Source organism: Miniopterus natalensis, chromosome 4, assembly GCF_054644295.1.
Source record: "Miniopterus natalensis isolate mMinNat1 chromosome 4, mMinNat1.hap1, whole genome shotgun sequence".
Taxonomy (NCBI): domain Eukaryota; kingdom Metazoa; phylum Chordata; class Mammalia; order Chiroptera; family Miniopteridae; genus Miniopterus; species Miniopterus natalensis.
Window position 1 is genome coordinate 46,727,007 of NC_142084.1, and position 26,654 is coordinate 46,753,660.

At 41.3% G+C, this 26,654-nt stretch overlaps 2 protein-coding genes across 2 annotated transcripts; both read left to right on the plus strand.

Annotated features, from left to right (window-relative positions):
• Positions 1-3,047: 3,047 nt before the first annotated feature.
• On the plus strand, positions 3,048-4,421 carry LOC107525600 (tripartite motif-containing protein 60-like). The gene has a single exon (XM_087815965.1). The coding sequence runs from the start codon at positions 3,048-3,050 to the stop codon at positions 4,419-4,421; it is 1,374 nt and encodes a 457-aa protein (XP_087672091.1).
• Positions 4,422-25,008: 20,587 nt separating this feature from the next.
• LOC107525599 (tripartite motif-containing protein 60-like) lies at positions 25,009-26,379 on the plus strand. Its single transcript, XM_016197796.2, has one exon. The coding sequence runs from the start codon at positions 25,009-25,011 to the stop codon at positions 26,377-26,379; it is 1,371 nt and encodes a 456-aa protein (XP_016053282.2).
• Positions 26,380-26,654: the final 275 nt, after the last annotated feature.

Sequence of the window (26,654 nt, forward strand, 5' to 3'; positions counted from 1 at the left end):
TGAGAAAAGAAACAGGCCTCCCTTAGCCTTTCAGGTTTCATTTCCTCCCTCAGCAAAGATGGGATTAAAGGGTGCTGAGAGGGTCAAGGGGCAATTCCAAAAGTACAAATTAGATCATGCAAGTTAACAGTGTCAATCTTCTGCCGACCTGATTAAATCATGGGAGATCCACGCCTCCCATCAACCTGCACTTTTGAAGATCCACTAACCCCCACCCTGACCCACATTCTCCTCCTTGAGGAAGGAGCCACCAGTCTTTGGTGGGCGTGGTTCTAATAGCTCCACCCTCCTAGTGGTATATATGTGCCAGGGTCACAACACTAACCACACAACTGGCCAAGACTAGCCTCGGAGACCCTTCCTGGAGACTCACTTCACAGACTTTCCCAGAGGAAGCTGGTACCAGGTGAGCTGGGAATCCAGAGGATCCGTGTATGGGAAGTGCAAGCACTGTGAGAACTTTGGTTTCCTCTGAGGCTACTCTAGCAGGACCTGGACCACAACAGGCAAGCCAATCCTAACTTGGATTCAGGTAATTTTCAGACACATGTTTTTATTATTGTTTGGGTCCCTAGGTGAGCCTGTCCTAAGTCACCTAAGTTGTTGCTAGAAATACAGGTACCCTGATCCCAACCTGACCAAAGAGGTGACTAGTATTTGTGTGTCATAAAGTGCCCAGAGGTGCTGGTCAGAAGCCTTTTGTGGAATTGCTTTCCAGAGTGTCTCATGTGTCTAGTGTTAAATTCTTATTGTTTAAATCCAGAGGTTCCAAAAAGTTTGTCTACATTTATGTGTATGCTGACACCAAACTGAAAGGGGTGCTGAGTGTTATTTTCGTTGTTCCATGTGTGTCTGAAAGAACAGGGGATCCAAAAGCCCATCCCCAGTGACCCAGGTAGTCTGAGATAAGTCCTGGAATCCAACCCACATAACCTACAAGCAAATGGAACTTTAATGCCTGCCTTGGTCTTTCCTCAGTCTCAATTTATCTCGGTTTGGGAGATTTCTTGGGTGGGGAAGACAAGTGGGAACAGGAAAGAAGACGATGGATTTAGAGTGGAGAAAGGGGACCGCTTTGAAACAGCTGTGAGGAGGAAAGGAGGTGGAGTGGGGCTGAGAGCTTTGACATGAAGGGAAATAGATGAAGCTTAAAGAAGGGAGTAGGAGATGCTGTCTTGGCTAGAAGACAGCAGAAAGAACTGAAATAGAATTCAAAAGGTGAGTCTTTAAGGAAAAAAAATTTTAAATCAAAGAATATTTTAGGCATCCGTAATAGGAGAGAGGGATAATCATGAACCCAGGTATGGAAAACCCATGTGCTATAAACTGTAAACTTTTTGCCCCTGCTTATCTATAGTCCTACCGAATTCTTTACTCTTTTGGTGTGAGAGAGGAACGTCGATTGGTTGCCTTCCATACATACCCAGATTGGGGATCAAACCTGCAACCTAGGCATGTGTCTTGACTAGGAATGGAACCGACAGCTTTTTGGTGTCCAGGATGCTGCTGCTGCAACCAAATGTGCACCTGGCCAGGGCAACCACTTTCCATTTTTGTGAAGGAAATCGCTAAACATCACACAAATTCCCTTGTAACATGTTTCATAGAAGACTTTCTTATTTTAAATATTTCTAAAGCTATTTATTATCTCAATCGAACATAATTGTTATTAATATTTTAATCCTCGGATATCCAACTTCCCAATTGAATTTTGATAAAGTATTTCCAAATGGAATAAAATTAGATTTATACATAATAATTTCTTACTATGGTTTTAAGTGTATTTTAATTTCTATATTCTCCCTCCATGGGCTTTATTTATTTATTTATTTGTTTATTTATTTATTGAATTTATTGTGGTGACATTGGTTAACAAAATTATATAGGTTTAAGGTGCACGATTCTATAATACATCATCTGTATATTGTATTATGTGTTCATCACCCTGTCATTTTTCTTTCCATCACTCTATTTTTTTTTAAAGATTTATCAAAAAGAGATTTATTAAAAAATATTTGCTCACAAATTCATGGAAATGTCCCATGACCTACAGTTTGCAAGGAGGAGCCCCAAAAAAGATGGTGGTGTAGTTGGAAGGCCTGAGAATCTGAGAACAAATGGTACTGATTCCAGTCTGGGCCTGAAGGGCTGAGAACCAGGAGCACCCAGGATAGAAGGTGGATGTGGTAGCTTATGCAGTCCAGCAGAGAGTGAATTCAACATTCCCTCAGTTTTTGTTTTCTCCAGGCCCTCAGTGAATTAGATGATGCCCACTGACAGGAGAGAGCACCCTGTGCTTTGCTCACCCACCAATTCAAATACTAATCTCCCCCAGAAAGCCCCTCACAGCTGCATCTAGGACTAGTTTCACCAGCGATTTGGGCATCCGGGGACCCAATCAAGTTGACACGTTACATTGACGAGGTCATCCTTCACATGTTTCTCCATCCCTTAGATTTCCTGTAAATAGGTGGTTGGACCTCTGCTTGATGGGATTTAGGTTCATTTTTCTGGCAAAACTTCTTCACAAATAGTATTCTGCAGTCACATCTATAGTTCTATGATAACTGTTAGTCATTCTTTCAGTGATTGGTGAGGCCAATGATAAATCTGCCTAAATGGATTAATTTCTTTAGAGTTGCAAAATAGATGATAGTCTTCATAGCTAACTTGTCCGTAAATATTGTCATGATAAATTGTTTTGTTTACCTGACTTACTCTTCATACCGGGAAAGAAGAATGAATGCTGATTAACCTGTCCTTTAAATGGCATTATTATTTTGTCCACAGAATCCACGTATGACTTGGATTGTGCTGGGTTTTTGACCACCCACATTGTACATCCCTTGGGGCACTGTGGCGTTAAATACAGGAGAGGGTGACAGGAAGACTGGACATCAGATGGTGGCTGGGACTCTTCTTGGAAGCTCCTACTGCCTTCCACAGTGAGCAAGGACTGGGCAGACATCAGCTTCTCACTTTTTCTAGCTCCTGGAGGATCACACTGACTGTAGAGAATCTCTTCAGACAGACGCCTTCACTGCACCATGGACTCTGCAGCCTCCCTTTCCGAGCTCCAAGCAGAGGCCAGCTGCCCCATCTGCCTGGGTTACCTGAGAGACCCAGTGACCATTGAGTGTGGGCACAACTTCTGTGGCTCCTGCATCCACCAGCGCTGGGAAGATCTACAGGACTTCTTTCCCTGTCCTGTCTGCCTCCACCCCTGTCTTGACAGGAACTTCAGGAGGAACACCCAATTGTGTCATGTGACTGATATTGTTAAGCAGATTCCCATCTTAGAGAGCCAGAGGAAACTGCAGGAGGAAAAAGCCCTGTGTGAGAAGCACCATGAGGTTCTTACCCTGTTCTGTGAGAAGGACCTGGAGCTGTTGTGTACCCAGTGCAGGGTCTCCTCTGACCACAGGGATCACCCCCTGATGCCCATTGAGGAAGCTGCAGCTCATCACAGGAGGAAGCTCAAAAGCTACATTCTGCCCCTGATGGTGGATGTTGAAGATGCTGAAATGGTATGCGAGAAGCAACTTGCAAAAACTTTGAAAGTGAAGCAAAAGATTGAAAATTGGAGGAGGGAATTGCACTGTGAATGTAAAAAACTTAAGTGTACCTTGCAAAGAGAGCAGGATGAAGTTAATGCCAGCCTAGTTATAGAAGAGAAGGATATTGAAGAAAAACTAACTGAAAATGGAAGGCAGATTTCAAACCATATGTTTATGCTAAACAATCTGTTAAGTGAAATAGCAGAGAAATATTTGCAGACAGACCTGGATTTACTCACAGGTATTGAAAGTATCCACAACAGGTATGAAAACCTAGAGAGCCCAGCAGTCTTTACATATGAATTAAAGAAGGAGAGTTGCTCTCTCCCCCCTCATTATCTGGGCCTGCATACAATGATCAGCACATTTCAGGTAGATTTGACCCTGGATCCTGAAACTGCCCATTCAAGTCTCATTACCTCAAGAGACAGAAAAAGTGTCACGTATAGGACAGCCAATGGTCTTCATAATCCCCCGGAATTTACTTCTTACCCAGCTGTCCTGAGTTCTGAGGGATTTGATGCTGGCAGGCATTTTTGGCAGGTAGAAGTAAGAGGCACAGGTGAGTGCTTCTTAGGTGTGTGTAAAGAATCTTTCCCCAGAAACACTCTCACATCACCATCCCCAAGCGATGGATGTTGGCAGTATCAGCTCTGGACTAATACATGCTGCCCATGGCCTAGAGAACAGCTACAGATTGGCATTTTCCTGGACTATGAGTTGGGAGAGGTTTCATTTTATAATATGAATAACAGGTCATATTTGTATAGATTCACTGATACGTTCACAGAAAAACTTATGGCCTATTTCTCTAGTGCACCTGCTTCAGAATCTCTTACAATCAGTATCATCAGAGACAAATGATGAATGGCTTAGAGGAAATTTAGTATGTGGTTATTTTTTCCCCTTATTGGTAGGAATGCTTGTAATAAAGATTCTTATTCCAGTTTTTGTTTTTTTTTAAAAATATATCTTTATTGATTTCAGAGAGGAGGGAGAGCAATAGAAACATCAATGATGTGAGAGTTGTCATTTATCGGCTGCCTCCTGCAGGCCTCCGACTGGGGATTGAGCCCGCAACCCGGGCATGTGCCCTGACCGGGAAAGAACCCCGATCTCCTGGATCCTAGGTCGATGCTCAACTGCTGAGCCACATCAGGCTGGGCCTGATTCTAGTTTTGATGTTTGACTGTGGAAAGCTTTTAGAACTCACTGTTCTCTCCTCCCTTACCTTGCACCTAGGAAAGCTGATGAGAGAGCCCAGGTGCTCCATTCTTGGGTGTTGGTGGGAAGTTCCAACCAAGCAAGCCCCTAGTAGTGCCAGCAGGCTCCCACCAGCAGCACCCAGTAACTGCCATGAACGCCACAAGCTAGTCTCTTTTTCCTGGGCTCTCAGTCATTTTGGGACTACTCTGAGATCCACCCTACTTTCTTCTTAAAACTTCATCTTGTATGTAATAACCTTTTTCATATTCTGGAATGTGGTGAGTCATCATCAGCCTTACCGTTTGAAACCAATTTTGGCTGGGTTCCACCCTGACTATGTAACCTGGCATTGTGAGCAGGATTATCCAGATGTGAAGCACCCCCACCAGGGGTTTCTCCTCAGTCTTTGTGTTGTAACAAGCTCTGGTTCCCTAGGCAAGGGTGCCCTGTCAGCTTTGTGCTGCATTTGCTGAGTTCTAAGGAGGCTGTGTTGTAGATTTAACTGACCTAAGTCAGAAGTTTTTGTAAGGAACACATTCTATTTACTTTTTGTTATTTTCCATATAAATATTTGGGAATTCTCATTGTTTTGCTTTTGTCTCATGTTTTATATAATTTTCATGGGCAGGGTTGAACAAAAGTAGGTTTATAGCAGTGATACAAATTATAAAGTAATTAATAAAAAATATTGTGAGAATAAACTATTTCCCCTACTATCAAATGTAAACCTACTTTTTAAAAAAATCCTCATATGACAATATGTTCAGTGATATTGAGAAAGAGGAAAGGGTAGGAGGAGAGAGAGAGAAACATTGATGTGAGAGAGAAACATCAATCAATTGCTTCTGGGCCTCACCCTGACTGGAGATTGATCCTGAAACTAATGTGCCCTGAGCAGGAGTCAAACCTGCAAACTTTTTGGTGTAGGAGACAACACTCCAATGAAATGAGTCACCTGGCCTGAGCTGTAAACCTAACTTTGACAATTGGTGGATAACCTCCAAATGTCACAATCATTTATAACATTATGTAAAATTGCTAACATTTTAGAACCCCCTTTATTTGGAAGCCTGTATGTATATTGTTTACCATGTTTGGAAATAGAATAAAGTTTTACTTTGCAAATCTCTGTACTATTTGTCTATCTGCATGATTTGAAAATATGTTCTGTAGAGCTTTCTTTGAGGTAAGAGAGACCCCTGTACTGATCAGAGTAGTGAGGCTATGCTGTGGTAATCTCAGTTGCTTAGCAAGACAAGCTAATACTTATTATGGTAAAGTGCAATGTAGGTCAGGAGGGCACTGTTCCATCGCTGACCCAGGGATCTCAGTCATGGGTTGTCACAGCCCAGGGTCACTACAACTAGAGAAAGAGGGAGCATTAAAGGATCACACTGAGAGCCTTGAAGGCCAACACCAGAAAGAGACATATTTTTCTCTTACTCCATTTTCTTTTTTTAATATATCTTTATTGACTTCAGAGCGAGGAAAGGAGAGGGAGAGAGAGAGATAGAAACATCAATGATAAGAGTCATTGATCGGCTGCCTCCTGCACGCCCTCAACTGGGGATGGAGCCCGCAACCTGGGCATGTGCCCTGACCGGGAATGGAACTTCAATCTCCTGGATCCTCGGCCGATGCTCAAATGCTGAGCCATGCCCGTCCGGGTGACCAGTGCTAGAATTAAAAGTCTTTAATTTAATTAACTTATAAATAGATTAATAAACATTTACAATGGTTTGATTAAACTGTTGCAGTTGTTCAATAACTTCTCTCAATAAAGAAGATATTTCTTTTAAGTAAAATAAGTCTTAAAACATTCTTTATTTGGTAGAAATATTTTGAAATTTTGATGATTCATTAGAAAACAAATCATTGAGACTAAAGTCTAAACACAATAGGATGAATGGGGGGCAAAAACCTCAATTGGGAAAGACTTCTGTGGATAAGTAGCCTCGGAGCTACTTTTTTTTTTATTGTTCTTAGGATCTTTAAGAATATAGATATGTTTTTATTGATTTTAATAAGAGAGGAATGGAGAGGGACAGAGAAACAGCAAGGTAATATCAATGTGAGAGGAAAACGTTGATCCGTTGCCTCCCATATGCACACTGACCTGGGATTGAACCTCCAACCTGGGCATGTGCCCTGACAGAATCCAGCAGTGACCTTTATGGGCATGGTATGACACTCAACCAACTAACTGATCACATGGGCCAGGGCCCCAGGAGCTACTTAAATGATTGGTGGGACATTGTGAAGGCCAGTGGTAGCATTAGGGTATGTTTAGACCAGAAACTCACACAAGCAATTCACACTTTATAATGTTCCAATATGCACAAAATTCAGTTGCCATGGTTAGTTAAATAACCCAAGTGTCCCACTATTTTAAATTTAGTTAAACCCGGTATATTAACTATAATTCTTTTTTAAAATATTTTTATTGATTTCAGAGAGGAAGGGAGAGGGAGAGAGAGATAGAAACCTAAATGATGAGAGAGACAGTCATTGATTGGCTGCCTCTTGCATGCCCCCAACTGGGGATCCAGCCCAAGTGGAAATAGGAGGTACAGATGCATGGTCCTTAGGCGCATGTAAAGAATCTTTTCTAAGGAATGCTCTTTTGTCACCATCCCCAAGAAATGGCTGTTGGAAGATTCAGCTCTGGACTAGTACATTTGGCACAGGGGATTCAGTAAACCTTGGGCGGATTGGCATTTTTCTGGACTATGAGTTGGGAGAGATTTCATTTTATAATTTGAAAAATAGATCATATTTGTATACATTCAGTGAAAATTTTGCGGGAAAACTTATGCCCTATTTCTGTGTTGGACCTTTTTCAAAATCATTTACAATGAGTGTAGTCAAAGGCGGATGCTGAACCACCTTGTAAACTATCCTGTGTGTTCTACTTCCTTCCTAGGTTAATAGAGAGTACTTGTAATAAAAAGCCTAAGTACGTTTTTGATGTTTGCTGGTGTCTTTTTAAAAATATATATTTTCATTGATTTTTAGAGGGAGAGGGAAAGAGAGAGAGAGAGAAACATCAATGTGAAAGAGAAGCATCGATCAGCTAGATACCCCTCTCCCCCATAACCCGGGTATATGCCCTGACAGGGAATTGAACCGCTGATTTTTTGGTGCATGGGGAGACACTCAACTGAACCATACAGGCCAGGGCTTTGTTGATTCCTTTTATTTTATTTTATTTTATTTTATTTTATTTTATTTTATTTTATTTTATTTTATTTTAAATATATCTTTATTGATTTCAGAGAGAGGAAAGGAGATGGAGAGAGAGAGATAGAAACATCAATGAGGAGAGTCATTGATTGGCTGCAGCCCGCAACCCGGGCATGTGCCCTGACCGAGAATTGAACCCTGATCGCAGGGATCCTAGGTCGACGCTCAACCGCTGAGCCATGCCCGGCCGGGCTGTTGATTCCTTTTAATCTCACCCTTTGGCTTCACCCTTTGCCCCACATCTGGGCAAGCCATTAGGACAGGCCGAGTGCTCCTTCAGAGGGCTGAGGGACCGGTTCTCACCCAGACCCTGCCTGAAGAGGAACTGCCCCCCAGAGCCTCCTGGAAACCACCCAAAACCTCTAAGCTAGTTGCCTTTCTCCCTTCTCTCCAGACATTTTTGGACCTATAGTCTCCCTGCTCTCCACATAAAGCCTCTTTAACTGAGTGATAAATAATTTCATACCCTCTTGGTGTTTTTGTGCCACTAGCAATCTTGACACCAGAACCAAATTTTGAGTGGCTTGTGTTTTGCTTATTTTCTTAATCCTTACCCGAGGACATTTTTCCCATTGCTTTTCAGAGAGATTGGATGGGTGAGAGGGAGAGAGAGAAACATCAATGTGAGAGAGGCACATTGGTTACCTCCAGCAGGCACCCAGACCAGGGCTTGGGATTGAGCCTGCAACCCAGGTGCATGACCTTGACTGGAACAGAGCCCAGGATCCTTCAGTGTGTGGGCCAATGCTCTAACCACTGAGCCAAACTGTCTAGGGCATCCATTTATTTTACTTGTTTTCAAACCATAAGAGAAAGTTTATTTAGAAAACCACAGAGGTAGAGGAAGTTATTCGTAGAATAAATGGGTTTAGGAAACAAAGAGGCAAAGGAAGGGTGGAGCCGAAGCAGGGACACATTATTCAATGCAGCTAGTACTGAGGTTAGCTGTGGTGTTGCTTGTCTGGTTTTGCTGATTTTCTGGGCCAGGAGTTGGCCCATCATCCTTGCTCTGCTCATGTCTGTGTAACTGCCTGCTATAGAGGGAACTCCTTGCACTAGGGGAGAACACCCCCCACGGTAGGGGTGGCCTTGCCCCCTGGCATGATTGTGGTTTAATTCTTGGGGTATTCTGTTCCCAGGTGTATTTGTGTTTGTTTTCCAACTACCATAAGACAAGCAGTTTTATCCCTCTTTTATTGAAATTATCTATAATACTTTATTTGTGATTTCCCATTTCTCCTGGGAAAGACATGTGAACCTATTAGAAATTCTTTGCAATTATAATATTTATACAAAATAAAATTATTACATCACTGGTACTTCCAAAAAAAATCTACCATCTTTTTTTTTTTTACATTGAGGAGGCAGTGAATATTTAAAAACAATACATGAAATAGATCTACATAGCAAATATGAAAAATATCTTGATATACTTTTAAAAATATATATACATATATATATTTACTAATTTTAGAGGGAGAGGAAAAGAGAGGGAGAGCGAAACACGGGATCAAACCGGGAACCTGAGTATGTGCTCTTGTTCTAGGTGGCAGGAACAGCACTGGGTGTTAATCCAGTGGGGTCAGACCAGACCTGGGTTCAGCAACCTCAATACTTGGGTTCTGGCTAGGAAAGAATTCAGAGCCAAGACCCAAACTGCAAGAGAATATTCATTTCGGTAAAATTACAGAGGTGGAAGAAGTAACTCCTAGAAGAAATGGGCTTAGGAAACAAGTTATAAAGGAAAAGGAAAGGACCTTTGGAGCTTGGGACTGAAGAAAATGGTAACATGCCTGGTGAGGAAGGGGAAGGGGAACGAAAGGGGAAGAGAAAGGGGAAGGCATGAGCATGCTCCCAGGAGGGAGAGCGCTGGGTCCTCTGTCCTAATGGTTTTAAGGGGAAAGATCTTAGGGGAGTCCCAGGGAAAGATTTCATTATAATATTCAGCAGCTTTTCAGGTGTGTTCTTTCAGGATTGTGGTCTCCACTGATTGATTGGTTGGTTGGTGCAAGGGCAGGGGACCATCATTCAATGCAGTTAGTCCTGAGGTCAGCTGTGGCTGGTTTTGTTGCTTTTCTGGGTCTAAAATACAACTGAGGCCTAGGTGTTATATCTAGAGATGAAAGGTCAGAGGGTCCGAACCTCCAGACTGGGAAGAAAGGCCACCCTGGGGGCGAAGTCCCACCTTACAATTGTCCTTTGCTAGGCATTCAGGGCTTTCCACCCTGATGACCTTCTCTACCTGGCCCATTGTACTTGCTCTGCTCGTCTGTCTAAACCCTGACCCTTGACCTTTCTGTAGGTGAGATGTGGGTGAAAAGGGTGCACATATTAAACCTGACAAGCTCAGGGCAGGCCTGATGGCGGCCTTGCAAACTCAGACCTAAAATAAACACAAAAGATGGTCTGAAATGGAAACTTTTAACTAAAAACAGTCTAACATACCTGATTAACAGGAGCCTTTGCAAAATGAAATAATTTCCCCCTTTTCAGGACCCTCTGTGCACCAGGGCAGAGAACCCCGGAATCTTCTCATTGTCATTATTATCATGTTAATTGACTGTTAACTATCCTGCACCTCTGCAAAAGAAGTGTGTGCCTATCATTTTACCTTTGTCCAATCCCAGAGGATTCCCCCTCCCCTTTTTCTTTCTCCTGCTTCCCTACTCTATCACCAATGGATTTCATGTAACCCACTGGCGTCTTCTCCTTTAATTGTAATCTATAAAGCAAGGTGCAAAACTGCGATTCTCCAGAGCATTATCTCAATCTGTTGAAATTATGCTGCCTGGCAATTGTCAACAGTTTGGCTCAAATAAATTCACAAAAATTCTTCACAGGTTTGAATGATTTCTTACGTTAACAGAGATGACGCTCAATTAACTAAGTAACACTGGCCAGGGCCAGATATAATTTTTAAAAGTGTAAAAATCAAAAGGACAGCACATTTATAATGTAAAATCAATGAGAAAAAAAAAAGTTTCTTTGCTTGTATATTTGTATAATAGTATGTTCCTGGAAATTAGAGAAGAAATTTAAAAATTGTAATGCTGAAAAGTAGTTTGGAAGCCTGTTGGTCTTGGGTCAAAAAACAATTTGCTTTTCAGTATATACCCTATTATAATGTGGACTTTTGCCAAATTTTTATATAGTTCCTTTTTTGAAAAATATAACAACGCAAGTCTATTGGCATTCACTGGGAAATTGCTATAGATTATGGTGTTGCTGATTAAAGTAAACCCATTATCTTATAGACTAGACAGCCATCCGCGTGGAGGAAGCTTCACACCACATTATCTCTCTGTTGTCTGGCCTGTCAGTTCTCTGATGGTGGGAACTCCTGATGGGATCTTTGCATCTAGGCTTCTAACACAGTGCCTCACATCTAGCAAATGCTTATAAAGTTCTGCTGGATGAATAACTAAATGAGATGCCCTGCCGGCATTGATGAGGTCAGGATGGACACCAAGGTTGGAAATACGCATTGGTTTGTTTTCAGCTTCTGTGTGAATAAAGTCACCATGAGCAGTAGGTAGAACATATCAGAGTCTCAGTCTATTCCAATGGAGAGGTTTTGTTATTAAGCCCCTAGGGAAGCCTGAATCTGCTCCTGCCCCAACACTGCCCCTTGAATATCATGCTGCGTGACTGAGGGTGCAAATGTCTGGTGGAGCCTGGTATGTTAGGAGCCTTGGGATGAAGAACCAAAAATGTCGAGGAAGAATAGAGCCATTGGGAAGAAACTGGAGAATCACCCACATCTGAGACGACTGAGAGGGAGAAACAAACCTGTTAACCAGACTGAGGAAGTGCAGTCTGAGACCAGTCAGCAAGATCTAGTTCCTGATAGGTCAAGAAAACTAGAACTCAGGTAAAAACTTTCAGTGTTGGAAACCAAAATCACAGATAACATTTGGAAATCATTTGAGAGCAGTGGTAGAGAGGTAAAAGAGAAATGGCTCCTTGCTGAGAAGGGAGAAGACAAAGAAACAGATTCTTTAAGTCTCTTGGTCCAAAAGATATTTTTAATGTGGGAATAATTGGTTTTTTGGAAGACAATGCCATGAGTAAAATAATCAGGTTTCTGTGTCTCATGATAGTCACTGCATCTAGTTTCCCGACCATGTTATAGGTGAAAGAAATGAACATCACTTGAAATAGTAATAGCTATCATGTAATTTGTTCTTTCCAAGTTCCTGGCACTGTTTTGAAAAAGTTGTCTTGCATTAAGTCACTTAATTGTCATAGCATTAATATTGTAGTCATCTGACAGCCAGCCCTAAACTCAATCACTTTGCAAGTGGTAAATTGACACACCGATGCTCTGGTCTTTTTTTCCAGTAAATTATGTAGCACCTTGATTGTTACTCCCTTAAGGGTAAACCAGAAAGTAGTGTCTGTGTTTGCATGTGTGAGCATGTACATGTGTAATGTTCTGAAAAACAACAGGGATAGATTTATGTATAACATATTGGTTTATTTTTTTGGTTCAGGGATCAGCCAATATAAGACCCTTTTGCAACTGGGAAGGCCAACGTGTTTAAAAGTGCCACACACTTTGCTCTCTTCCTGTATCAAAAATCCTTTATGCATTTCATCTACTTCAATTTCCTTAACACTGTATTAAGATTCCCACACACTACCTCTAGCTAAAATGTGTCTTGTAAATGTCAGGATTACCAACTGCATCCTCAACTTCTCTGCTTGGCTCCCTCAATGAGATCCAACATGATAGCCCAATATGACCAGTATTTAAGTTTAGTTTCTTCTCAAACCTACCCTCTCTACTGTTTCCTACCTCAGAAGTGTCAGTTTAAATTGCCCAAAGGTCCAAACCATGAACCTGGAGACTTCCTCCACTCCCTCACTCTTCAAAGCCAATCAATTGTATATATCCACTTTGTAATCCATTGACATCAGTCTAGATCAAGTCCATAGCATTCTTCATCTGCACCACTATAGTAACCTCCACCTGGCCTCCCAACATCCTTTTCCCACCACACCCTTAGGGAAAATGTCAACAGAAAATCCTAATGAGGCCATGCTCTTGGGTTTGGAATAGGAACCCTCTGACTCTTGCTTTACTTGTCCTCTGCAACCCATCCTGCACAACACACAGGAAGCTAGGGTTCTTCCTGAGGCATGCACATTCCTCAGTGAAGAGACACTGTGGCTTTTCTTAGTGGGTTTCATTTGGGGAATACTCAGGTATTGTCCTTCGTCTTCTAATGCTTACATTTTTTTTTTTTTCAGACTGAGGTCCAGGGAACTCAACAAGTAAACAAACTGCACAAAACTCTTCCTTGTCCAGGGGGTATGCTCATTGTTTATGTACCCGGATATCTGATGATCCACCAATGACTGTATGTGCATGGTGACATGTTCTACATGTGCATCAAACACTTTTGACGTTCACTTTCTCCATTCTAAGGAGGAAAAAGAATACTTCATATCTAAAATGAAATCTGGCCTGGCCAGGAGTGGCTCAGCAGTTGAGCACCGACCTAGGATCCAGGCGATCGGGGTTCAATTCCCGGTCAGGGCATATGCCTGGGCTGTGGGCTTGAGGCAGCCGATCAATGACTCTCTCATCATTGATGTTTTTATCTCTCTCTCCCTCTCCTTTCCTCTCTCTGAAATCAATAAAGATATATTTTAAAAATAAATAAATAAATAAATAAATAAATAAATAAATAAATAAATAAAATGAAATCTGAACAAAAAGAGAGAAAGGGGGTGGGGGGAGGAAGAAGAGGATATAGAGGGGGATAAATGATGATGGAAGGAGACTTGACTTAAGGTGGTGAACACACAATACAATATACAGATGATGTATTAAAGAATTGTACACCTGAATCCTATATAATTTTATTAACCAATGCCACCCCAATAAATTCAATAAACATTTTTTAATCCTTACCTGAGGATATTTTTTCCCATTGCTTTTCAGAGAGAGTGGAAGGGAGAGAGAGAGGGAGAGAGAGAGACATCGATTGGTTGCCTCCTGCACACACCCCCGACCGGTGTTGAGGATCAAGCCTGCAACCGAATATGTGCCTTTGACTGGAATATAAAAATTTTTTTAAAAAAAACACTTAAAAGAACAAAAGAGAAAGATTTATGGCCAGACCAACTGTCTTCAGTTGGCTTAGGACAGCTGGGAAATTGAATGTGTGGGGTGCTGGGGTGCTGGAGAGAGGGCATGGCAAGAGCAGTGGTGTTTTGAGCACCTACTGTTGCCAAGGCCAGTGTTACACAGCTAATAAGTGTTCTAACAGTGAATAAGAAGTTTATTCTCTTTTACTTTCTTTACATTGCTCATGAGGGGTCCATAAAATGACATAAAAATAATATAAAATAATTAGAAACCCAGTGAGTGAAACTCGTTCCAGGAATTCTGGTAGATTTTTAATGATATCACTTAAAAGTCAGAAATTAATCTCCCTCTTATATAAAAGATTTTTAATAATGTTGAACATATGAAGATGTTATGATAATTAAGAAGTTTTTAAAAAGTCTTAGACTACAAAATTACTTCTATCTCACCAACCTCTTTCTTTTTTTAATCCTTACCCAAGAATATTTTTTCCATTGATTTTTAGATAGAAGGAAGGGAGAGAGGAGGGGGAGAGAGAGAAACATTGACATAAAAACACATCGATTGGTTGCCTCTGGAACACACCCCGACAAGGGCCAGGGATCAAACAGTAACTGAGGTACATGCCCTTGGCCAGGAATCAAACCTGAGACCCTTGGGTCCAAAGGCCGATGCTCTAACCACTGAGCCAAACCAGCCAGGGCCAGCTTCTTTCTGTATTTCCAAAGATGCATTTGTGTATATTTACCACTGTCCAATTTAAATAAGGATATTGGTAATTGGGCACCCAGTTCTCCAAAGTGACTGATGATGGTTAATTCTGCCTGTCTAGGGAAGATGTCCTATGGGCCAAGCGCAGACGATAAAACTCAGCTGTAGTCTGTACAACTATAAGGTTAGGATAGTAATGAGGAGAGGAAGGGTAATTTTGTAGGTACTTTGACCATGTACACAATAAAATAAGTTATCACCAGAGAACACACCTCAGTGGAATTCACCCCCCCTTGGTTGTCTTTGAGTCATTTTAATCCTTGTCATTTTAATTGTTCTAAATTTACCTCTTCCTTAAAGTGAATATAGTACTTTGTCCATAGGGTACAACCTTATGCAGGCTTTGAGAAGGACACTGATGACTAAGTAATTACAAATGCATCAACTTTATACTTTATGGATGAGAATGGGAGAATCCCTAGCTAGAAAAGACTATCTGGGCAATTATTCACTCTAGTTGCCTGCTGGTGTGGGATGTGCTGCGCAGAATCTGTTTTTATGCAGAATTCTCTAGTTGTTCACGATCACATTTAGTAAGCTTTCCTCTTCAGACCTGACATCTTTTTATAAAATGTTTTTATTGATTTTTTAGAGAGAGAGGAAAGAATAGAGATAGAGAGATAGAAACATCTATGAGAGAGAAACATCATCAATCAGCCCCCTACTGGGGATCAAGTCTGAAACCTGGGCACGTGCCCTGACAGGGAATCGAACCGTGGCCTCTTGGTTCCTGAGCCACACTGGCTGGGCAGACCTGATATCCTAAAAGATCTTTATATTATGTAGTGCCTACCTGACATTCCTTTCACAGCTCATTCACTGGCATAACCTTTTTTTTTTTAATCCTCACCTAAGGATATCTTTTCCCATTGCTTTTCAGACAGAGTGGAAGAAAGAGAGAGAGAAACACCGATGTGATAGAGACCCATCAACTGGTTGCCTCTCACACGTGCTCCCATGGGGGCCGGGATCGAGCCTGCAACTGAGGTACGTGCCGTTGATCGGAACTGAACCCAGGACCCTTCAGTCCTCCTGCTGGCACTCTAGCCACTGAGCCAAACCAGCTAGGGCCATTGACATATTCTTTCAACAGACTTATAGAGGCTTAGGGGCCAAGAACTCTGATCACAGCACATCCACACCAGCAGGCAGTGAGAGTGAAGGTGAGAATGATGAGTAGCACGATAAAATTGTTGCCCTTGCCTGGCTGGTGTGGTTCAGTGATTGAGCATCAACCTATGAACCAGGAGGTCATGGTTCAATTCCCGGTCAGGGCACATGCCCAGGTTTCAGGCTCCATCTCCAGTAGGGGGTGTGCAAGAGGTCGCTGATCAATGATTCTCTCTCATCATTGATGTATTTATCTCTCCCTCTCCCTTCCTCTCTCTGAAATAAAAAAACATATTTTTTTTAAAAAAAGGAGAAAAAATTGTTGGCCTCTTCTTCATGAAGATAACCATCTACTTAGAAGAGAGTGGAATGATTTTCCTTTTATCAGGACAAAGGCCTATACTTCAGAACTACCTTTTGTAAAAGTTTTTAAAAAGTCAAAAGAAATGTCCTCTCTGGGTAGAATGTTTAAACAGTGGTTTCCTCTCCTCTGTTCGGCTTTCTGGAGAAAATAGTTCTTAATGGATTTTTTATGAATCTTCCCAAATAATCTCTACATATAAAAGCAAACTGTAATATGATATATATTTTTGTATGTACAAAATTCCCCTGTGTATATCTTCAAATGGGAACAATGTATATATTCTACAGCTGCTTATTTTTACTTATTTTTGTCCTATATTGGCACATAAACTTCATTCTGTTTTAGAATGTGTTACCAAGTTTAAGAAAAGCCTGAAAGGGAAGTATTATAAATATGATGGATATTTTCGGAAAAACCTGTAGGCAATCCACTCCTCTAGCTTATTGCTTCTAACAATGTGCCTGACCCTCCACCTTGTTCTCTGCAGTTAGCTACCATTTACTGAATCATTAACCATGATAAATGCACTGGTTCAAGCATTTCACCTAAAATCCAATTAAATTTATGCAGCTGACTTGTGAGGTAGTAATTGTTACTTTCAGTGTACACAACTGAAAGATAAACCTACTATGGCTCCAAGTCACAGGGTGCTTTTGTTTTGCTTTATTTTGTTTTTGGACACATTGCTCTCCTGCCATATCATGTCTTCTATCCCATCATACCATTGAAACACTTAAAAACTAGCTTGGTAATTCCATATTTAAGTTTATATTCCAAATAAATATTGTAAATCATTAACTTCATAGTTAGAGCTACAGAGGTCATCGTTAGAGCTACAGAGCGGTAATTCTCAATGCATAGTTAAGTAAAACCTTTGCAGTTGATAAAATCTCACAATGGGCTTTTGACAGTTCACAGAGCCAGGCACTGACGCTTTGAGCATGCTGAGAGATCCAATTGCTTAAGGGCATTACTTGCTGATCCAGTAACCAGAAAAACAACAACAATGGGCTACAGATGGATTCATCTCTATAGGTGTCCAGAAATAACGCATTACACATACACACAAACACACCTCTTTTATAGCGGATAATCAAGAAGCTACATAACTTAGTGGATAAAGACCACAGCTCCTTTTTTTTAAAAGATGTTTTATTATTTATTTATTTATTTATCCTCACCTGAGGATATGCTTAGTGATTTGAGAGACAGAAGAGAGGGGGAGAAAGAGAGAGAGAGAGACAGCAATGTGAGAGAAACATTGATTGGTTGACTCCCGTATGCACCCCTACTAGGGATCGAACCTAAAACGTGGACACTACCTTGATCAAACCCATGACCTTTCAGTGTGTAGGACTATGCTCCAACCAACTGACCCACACTGGTTAGGGCAAGACAAAAGCTCTTTAACCAGATCTTTTGGGTTAGAATCTACTACTTAAAATGTAATTGAGCTCAGGGTTCCATGTAAGCTGGCTATAATATATATGTCATGAACATTACTGAGTTAATACACAAGTACCATTTTAAAAATGTCTTGCCTTTGCTGAGTGGCTCAGTTGCTTGGAGCGTCATTCCATTCAGCTTCAATTCCTGGTCAGGGCTTACACCTAGGTTTCAGGATTGATCCCTTGTTGGGGCTTCTCTCTCTCTCTCTCTCTTTCTCTTCCTTCTGCTCTCTAAGCAGGCCCTCGAGTGAGGGTTGAAAAAAAAGTGTGGGCCTAGCCAGCGTGGCTCAGTGGTTAAGCATCAACCTAGGATCCAGGAGATCACGGTTTGATTCCTGATCAGGGCACATGGTTGTGGGCTCGACCCCCTATCCGGGGCCTGCAGACGGCAGCCGATCAATGATTCTCTCATCGTTGATGTTTCTATCTCTCTCTCCCTCTCCTTTCCTCTCTCTGAAATCAATAAAGATATAAATAAATAAAATAAATAAATAAATAAATAAATAAATAAATAAATAAATAAATATTAGAATGCTATAAATTTGGTAAAAATCACCTGATAAGTAGGACACACTAAAAAGCAAATTGCTCTCTCACCCTGGAGAGAAGTCACCCAACCTCCTTATTCCTTTCCAGCATGACCATCCTTAAGTGTCTTCTGTCTCCGACCAACCAAAAAAAACAACAAAAAAAACTATTCTTATACAATACACAATCATAGACACTCATGTCATATTGCTTGTCATAATAAACATGAGCCTACTATGTGCTGTGTTTTACACTTAGCTTTTTTTTAAATTTCAATTTTTGCAAGAGTTTATTTGAGCCCCAACTAATGACAATTGCTGGGAAGCAATATCTCAAATGCTCCCTACACTTTGCTTTTTACAAAAGAATATACCTAGAAGTTTTTTACACACCCACATACATAGATATATTTTATGTATTGCTGTAAGCATTCTCTTCCTCTTCAGTGTAAAACCAACTGAGATTACATTTCAGATTTTTTTAAAAAAATAGTACTGTACTCCTACCATTTTTTGTAAAGATTTTACTTTTGTTGTTGTTGCAGTTTTATAGCTTTATTCAACAGTCAGCAGTTCTCATCCACGTTAACTGTTTGTAGATTTTTTAAAGTGGTAGTTGGTAAGTATAACCAATTCATAGAGCTTGTTTGGTGAATCACTTGTTGTTGTTAATACTTACCTGAGGATATTTTTCCATTGATTTTTTTTTTTTAGAAAGAGTGGAAGGGATTGAGCCTGCAACCAAGGTACTTGCCCTTGACCGGAATCTAACCCAAGACCCTTCAGTCCTCTGGCTGATGCTCTGACCACTGAGCAAAACTGCCAGGGCTGTTTGGTGAATCTTCATCCTCCTAATGTTTTCTGGACAACTGCAGCTGGCTAAGGTATGGGACATTCCTTATTCCTCTGGTCCAGTGAGCTTTGTTGAGCCTGGTGTCAGTTCACACATTGAGTTCCCATCCCCTTCATGGCAAATTTCCAGAGCTCCTTGAGCTCCAGAGCAGCAAGCTGCTTGAAACCCACTCCATACATGCACTTGCGAATGTGGATGGTATGTTACCTGGCCACTGCCTCGCTGATGGCAGAAAGGCCCTTCTCTCCACCCTTCTTTTCGGGAGTCATTACTCAGGGCCCAAGTGGGAAAGGAAGTAAAGATTTTACTTTTTATTTCAGTTTCTTCAGCAGCAAAAATGGGATTAAAGGGTGTTGAGAAGGTCAAGGGAGGATTACAAAAGTGCAAATTAGATCCTGCAGGTTAACACAGGGCTGGTGAGTCCCTCCTAGCCTGAAGGAATAATAGGAGATCCCATCAACCGGCACTTTTAAACTTCCTCCTAACCCACCCTGGCCCACATTTCCCACCTCAAGGGTGACGTCCTAAATAGTTTCACACTCCTAGTGGTATATATATGCCAGGGTCACATTACTAACCACACAACTGGTATGAGACTGGCTTTGGAGACTTTTCTTGGAGACCCACTTCACAGATTCAGTCAAAGGAGCTGGTTCCAGGTAAGCTGGGAGTCCAGATGATATTGGTGCAGGAGGCTGGAGCATTGTGAGACCCTTGGTTTCTGTGTGGCTTCTCTAGCAGGGTCTTGATCTTACCTCCCAAGTGAATCATAACTTGGATTCAGGTTATTTTAAGACACATGCTTTTATTATTGTTTAGGTCCCTCAATTATCCTTGCCCTAAGTCATCTAAATGCTTGCTAAAAATACAGATACTGTGATGCCAGTCTGACCTAAGGAGTGATAATATCTGCAGTACAAAGTACCTAGAGGTGCTGGTCTGAAGCTGCCTGTGGGAATCTTCTTGTAGAATTTCTCAGTGTTTGGTGTCAAATTCTTATTGTTTAAAACCAGAGTTTCCAAGAGATTTATCTAAATTTATGTGTATGCTGACACCAAACTGAAAGACACTGACACTGAATGTTATTTTCCTTGATCCATGTGTGTCTGAAACAATAGGGGATCAAAAACCCATCCCAGCCACCCCGGGCGTGGCTCAGAGGTTGAGCGTCGAGCTAGGATCCAGGCGATTGGGGTTTGATTCCCGGTCAGGCACATGCCCGGGTTGCGGGCTCGATCAATGACTCTCTCATCATTGATGTTCCTCTCTCCCTCCCCCTCCTTTCCTCTCTCTGAAATCAATAAAGATATGTTTTTTTTTTTTTTTTTTTAAAAAAACCCATCCCAATGATACAGGTAGTCTGAGGTCAGACCTAAAAGCCGACCCTAAAGCAGTTGGAACTTTAATGCCTGACTTGGTCTTTCCTCAATCTGTATCTCCACTTGGGAGATGTTTTGTGTGGGAATGGGAAGTAGAAACAGGGAAGAAGATGGAGTTTTAATTTATCTTTATTGTTGAAAGTATTATAAATATCCCCCTTTTCCCCCCATTGATCCCCTCCACCCCACATCCATACCCATCTCCCCTGCCTTCACCACACTATTGTCTGTGTCCATGGGTTATGCACATATGCATATAAGTTCTTTGATTAATCTCTCCCCACCCACTCCCCACCCCTGCCTTCCCACTGAGATTCGTCAGTCTGTTCCATGCTTCTATGTCTCTGGATCTACTCTGTTCCTCAGTCTATTTTGTTTATTAGATTCCACATATGAGTGAGATCATGTAAAATTGAATCAGGAAGAATCGGAAAACCTGAATAGGCTAATAACAACTGATGAAAATCGAAGCAGTAATAAAAAACTCCCAGCAAACAAAAGCCCTCGGCCAGATGGCTTCACAGGGGAGCTTTCTAATTTTTTAAGTTGTAGGGTTAGATAGTTTGCTAAACATTTTTCTTGCTCTTTGAGGTAGGCCTGTAGTGCTGTGAACTTCCCTCTTAGGACTGCTTTAGCTGTGTCCCATAGATTTGGGGTTGTTGTGTGTTTATTTTCATTTGTTTCCAGGAAGTTTTTGATTTCTTTCTTGATCTTATTGGTAACTCATTCATTGTTTAATAACACATTATTTAGGCTCCATGTGTTTGAATGTTTTTGAGTGTTTTTACTGTAGTTGATTTCTAATTTCATGCCTTTGTGATCTGAGATGCTTAATATGATTTCAATCTTCTTGCACTTGTAGAGACTGGTTTTGTGTCTTATCATGTGGTCTATCTTTGAGAATGACCCATGTTCACTTGAGGAATGCATATTCTGCAGCTTTAGGATGAAATGTTGTGTAAATATCAATTAAATCTATCTGATTTATTGTGCCATTTAGAGTTACTGTTTTTGTGTTGACTTTTTCTCTGGAAGATCTATCTAAAAATTTAAAAATTATTTTCATTTACTTAATGTCTATTGATTTCAGAGAGAAGAAGGGAAGAGGGCGAGAGAGAAACATCAATGATAATCATTGAATGGCTGCCTCCTGCACACCCCCTATGGGGGATGGAGCCTGAAATCCAGGAATGTGCCCTGACCAGGAAGTGAACCTTTATTGCCTGGATCATAGGTCTATGCTTAACTGCTAAACCATGCTGGCCTGGCTATTTTCATTTTTTTTTTAATATGTCTTAATTGATTTCAGAGAGGGGAAGGGAGAGGGAGAGAGAGAGAGAGAGAGAGAGAGAGAGAGAAACATCAGTGATGAGAGAGAGTCCCCCCACTGGGGATCAAGCCTGCAACCCAGGCATGTGCCCTGACTGGAATCAATCCTCAATCTCCTGGATCATAGGTCGATGCTAAACGGCGAGCCACATCTGGGAGGACTATTTTCATTTTTTTACTTGATTGTTTCTCCAGAGAGAGAGAGAGATTGATTTGTTGTCCCACTCATTCATGCATTCATTGGTGCTCCTTGTACATGCCCTGCCCCGCGATCTGACCCGAAACCTTGGCATATTGGACAAACTGAGCTACCAGGACAGGGCAATTTACATACTTCTAATGCCATTCATTATCTCAGTGTAATGTAATTATCATTAGTTTTTTTAAAATCCTCAAATATCCAACTTTGCAATTGAACTTTGATCTAATATTTCAAAATGAAATGAAATTAGATTTATACATAATAACTGGTTTATTATGACTTTTAAGTTTATTTAAATTCATATAACCTCTTTTCATGTGTTTTTTATTTTCTCTTTATATTTGTGTTGAAGAAATGTGGTCAAATTTTCAGTAGAGCTTATCATAGTCTAGATTTTACTGATTACTTACTCAATGTATTACTAATGTTTATCAGAGAAACAGAACCAATAGTATGTATCTAGAAAGACATTTATTAAAAGTATTGGCTCATAAGGTTATGGAGCCTGAGAGGTCCCATGATCTGCAGTCTGCAAGCAGGAGACCTAGGAAAGACCTGAGAGTCTGAGAACAGATGGTACAGATTCCAGTCTGGGCCTGAAGGGCTGAGAACCAGGAGCATCCAGAGTAGAAGGTGGATGTGCTAGCTTATGCAGTCCAGCAGAGAGTGAATTCATTGTTCCCGCAAGTTTTGTTCTCTTCGGGTCCTCAACAGATTGGATGATGCCCACTGACACTGGGTATGTCCATCTCCTTAACTCAGCCATTGATTCAAATACTAATGTCTCCCAGAAGTCTCCTCACAGTCACACCCAGAACTTGTGTTTCCCCAGCTATCTGTGGCCCAATCAAATTCACACGTTACATGGACCAGGTCATTCTTCACATGTTTCTCCATCCCTTAGGTTTCCTGTAAATAGGTGGTTGGATCTCTGCTTGATGAAATTTCGGTTCATTTTTCTGGCAAAACTTCTTCACAAATGGTGTTATGTAGTCCCTTCAACAGTTCTATAATATCCATTTTTTTGTTAATCATCTTTTTTTTTTTTTTTTTTTAAAGAGAGTGAGAAATATATTAATTGGTTGCCATCCTTAAGTGCCCTGACTGGGATTGAACCCGAAATCTAGGTATGTTCCCTCACCTGGAATTGAACTCGTGACCTTCTGGTGCATGGGACCCCTGTCCAACCAACTGTGCCACACCAGCCAGGGCTCACTCTTTTTTTAAAAAAAAATATATACAAGGAGCACCCAAAACATGTATAAACACTTTAACAGCTGATAGATAGCTCAACTGATGTTTCTTTTCAGCCAGACTAAGCTTTGAACAAAAGAAATTCATACTAAAATGCTACTGGGAGTTTGGAAAAGCAGTTGAAGGTACAAACACTGCCTTTATAATTATTCAAAGTGTGTCCCCAAAAAATGTATACACACTTTAACAGCTGATTAACTCACTTCATTTTTACTCCATATCAGGTTTAACTGATGTGAAATAATGGGTGAAGCCTGACTAAGCTTTGAATAAAGAAAATTTATCCACTAGACTTTTTTATGGGAATACAAAAAGATAAAGCTTACGGTATAAAACTAGCAACAGTAGACAAATCGAGGGCACACAAATACTGAGTGAAAGGATATTTTTCTTGGTTAAACCTCACCTGAGGATATTTCTTCCATTTATTTTAAGAGAGTAGAAGGGAGTGGGAGAGACAGAGAGAGAAACACCAATGTGAGAGAGACACATCCATTGGTTGCCTCCTGCATGGGTCCTGACCAGGGCCTGGGATTCAGCCTAAACTGAGGTATGTGCCCTTGACCTGAATCAAACCCAGGACCCTTCAGTGTTTGAACTGATGCTCTAACCACTGAGACACACTGGCTAGGGCTGAAATGAATCTTGATGTTTGGATGTTTGAGATTCCATTGGTTCCAATTATCAGCAGTGCCTTGTCCAGAATGGTCATCAGTTTGAAAACAGGCATTGACAAAAAATTTATTCATTTCTGTAGGTTCTTTTAAATTTAGAAAATGAAGTACGTTAATAGACACAGACTTTATAATTATTCAAAGTGTGTATACATTTTATGGGACATCTTTTATTTCTATTTATTGATTTTTAAAGTGCGAGGAAGGGGGAGAGAGAGAAGAAAAAATTGATTTGTTCTACTTATTTATACATTCATTGCTTGATTCTTGGATGTGCTGTCATGAGGGACTGAAACCCCAATCTTTTTTTAAAATATCTATTTATCTTTAAATTTGTCTTTATCGTTGAAAGTATTACAGGTGTGTGTGTGTGTGTGTTTGTGTGTCTTGCCCCCTCCCCATGACCCCCTCCACCCTGAATCCACTCCATCCTCAGGCCTTCCCCACGCTATTGTCTGTGTCCATAGTGAATCTACATTCTTGACGCGTGTGGTCAATGCTCTAACCAACTGAGCTGCCCTGCCAGGGTTACTTTTGTGATGACTGAGGCTGATGATAGATTTTCCTAGATTGAGTAATTCATTTAGAGTTGCAAAATAGGCTTTACTGCTTACTCTTCCTTACATATTGTCATGATAAATGATTTGATCTACCTGACACTCTTCATAGAGGGATGGAAAGATTAATGCTGATTGAACTTTTAAATGGCAATATCTTTACGTCCACAGAAACCACATGACTTGGATTGTGCTCGGTTTTTGACCACAAGGAGTCCACAGCTGATCTTCACTTGGGGCAACCTGGTATTAAATACAGAAGGAGAAGGGGACAGGAAGACTGGACATCATCTAGTGGCTTGATCTCTTCTTGGAAGCTCCTACTGCCTTTCACAGAGAACAAGGACTGGGCAGACATCAGCTTCTCACTTTTTCTAGCTCCTGGAGGATCACACTGACTGTAGAGAATCTCTTCAGACAGACGCCTTCACTGCACCATGGACTCTGCAGCCTCCCTGGCCGAGCTCCAGGCAGAGGCCAGCTGCCCCATCTGCCTGGGTTACCTGAGAGACCCAGTGACCATTGAGTGTGGGCACAACTTCTGTGGCTCCTGCATCCACCAGCGCTGGGAAGATCTACAGGACTTCTTTCCCTGTCCTGTCTGCCTCCACCCCTGTCTTGACAGGAACTTCAGGAGGAACACCCAATTGTGTCATGTGACTGATATTGTTAAGCAGATTCCCATCTTAGAGAGCCAGAGGAAACTGCAGGAGGAAAAAGCCCTGTGTGAGAAGCACCATGAGGTTCTTACCCTGTTCTGTGAGAAGGACCTGGAGCTGTTGTGTACCCAGTGCAGGGTCTCCTCTGACCACAGGGATCACCCCCTGATGCCCATTGAGGAAGCTGCAGCTCATCACAGGAGGAAGCTCAAAAGCTACATTCTGCCCCTGATGGTGGATGTTGAAGATGCTGAAATGGTATGCGAGAAGCAACTTGCAAAAACTTTGAAAGTGAAGCAAAAGATTGAAAATTGGAGGAGGGAATTGCACTGTGAATGTAAAAATCTTAAGTGTACCTTGGAAAGAGAGCAGGATGAAATTAATGCCAGCCTAGTTATAGAAGAGAAGGATATTGAAGAAAAACTAACTGAAAATGGAAGGCAAATTTCAAACCATATGTTTATGCTAAACAATCTGTTAAGTGAAATAGCAGAGAAATATTTGCAGACAGACCTGGATTTACTCACAGGTATTGAAAGTATCCACAATAGGTATGAAAACCTAGAGAGCCCAGCAGTCTTTACATATGAATTAAAAAAGATTTTTGCTCTCCCCCCTCATTATCTGGGCCTGCATACAATGATCAGCACATTTCAGGTAGATTTGACCCTGGATCCTGAAACTGCCCATCCAAGTCTCATTACCTCAAGAGACAGAAAAAGTGTCACGTATAGGACAGCCAATGGTCTTCATAATCCCCCGGAATTTACTTCTTACCCAGCTGTCCTGAGTTCTGAGGGATTTGATGCTGGCAGGCATTTTTGGCAGGTAGAAGTAAGAGGCACAGGTGAGTGCTTCTTAGGTGTGTGTAAAGAATCTTTCCCCAGAAACACTCTCACATCACCATCCCCAAGCGATGGATGTTGGCAGTATCAGCTCTGGACTAATACATGCTGCCCATGGCCTAGAGAACAGCTACAGATTGGCATTTTCCTGGACTATGAGTTGGGAGAGGTTTCATTTTATAATATGAATAACAGGTCATATTTGTATAGATTCACTGATACGTTCACAGAAAAACTTATGGCCTATTTCTCTAGTGCACCTGCTTCAGAATCTCTTACAATCAGTATCATCAGAGACAAATGATGAATGACTTGGAGGAAATTTAGTATGTGGTTATTTTTTCCCCCTTGTTATTGGAAGGAATGCTTATAATAAAGATTCTGATCCCAGTTTTGATGTTTGATTGTTGAAAGCTTTTAGAACTCACCGTTCTCTCCCCACTTACCTTGCACCTAGGAAAGCTGATGAGAGAGCCCAGGTGCTCCATCCTTGGGTGTCGGTGGGAAGTTCCAAGCAAGCCCCTAGTAGTGCCAGCAGGCTCCCACCAGCAGCACCCAGTAACCACCATGGACACCACA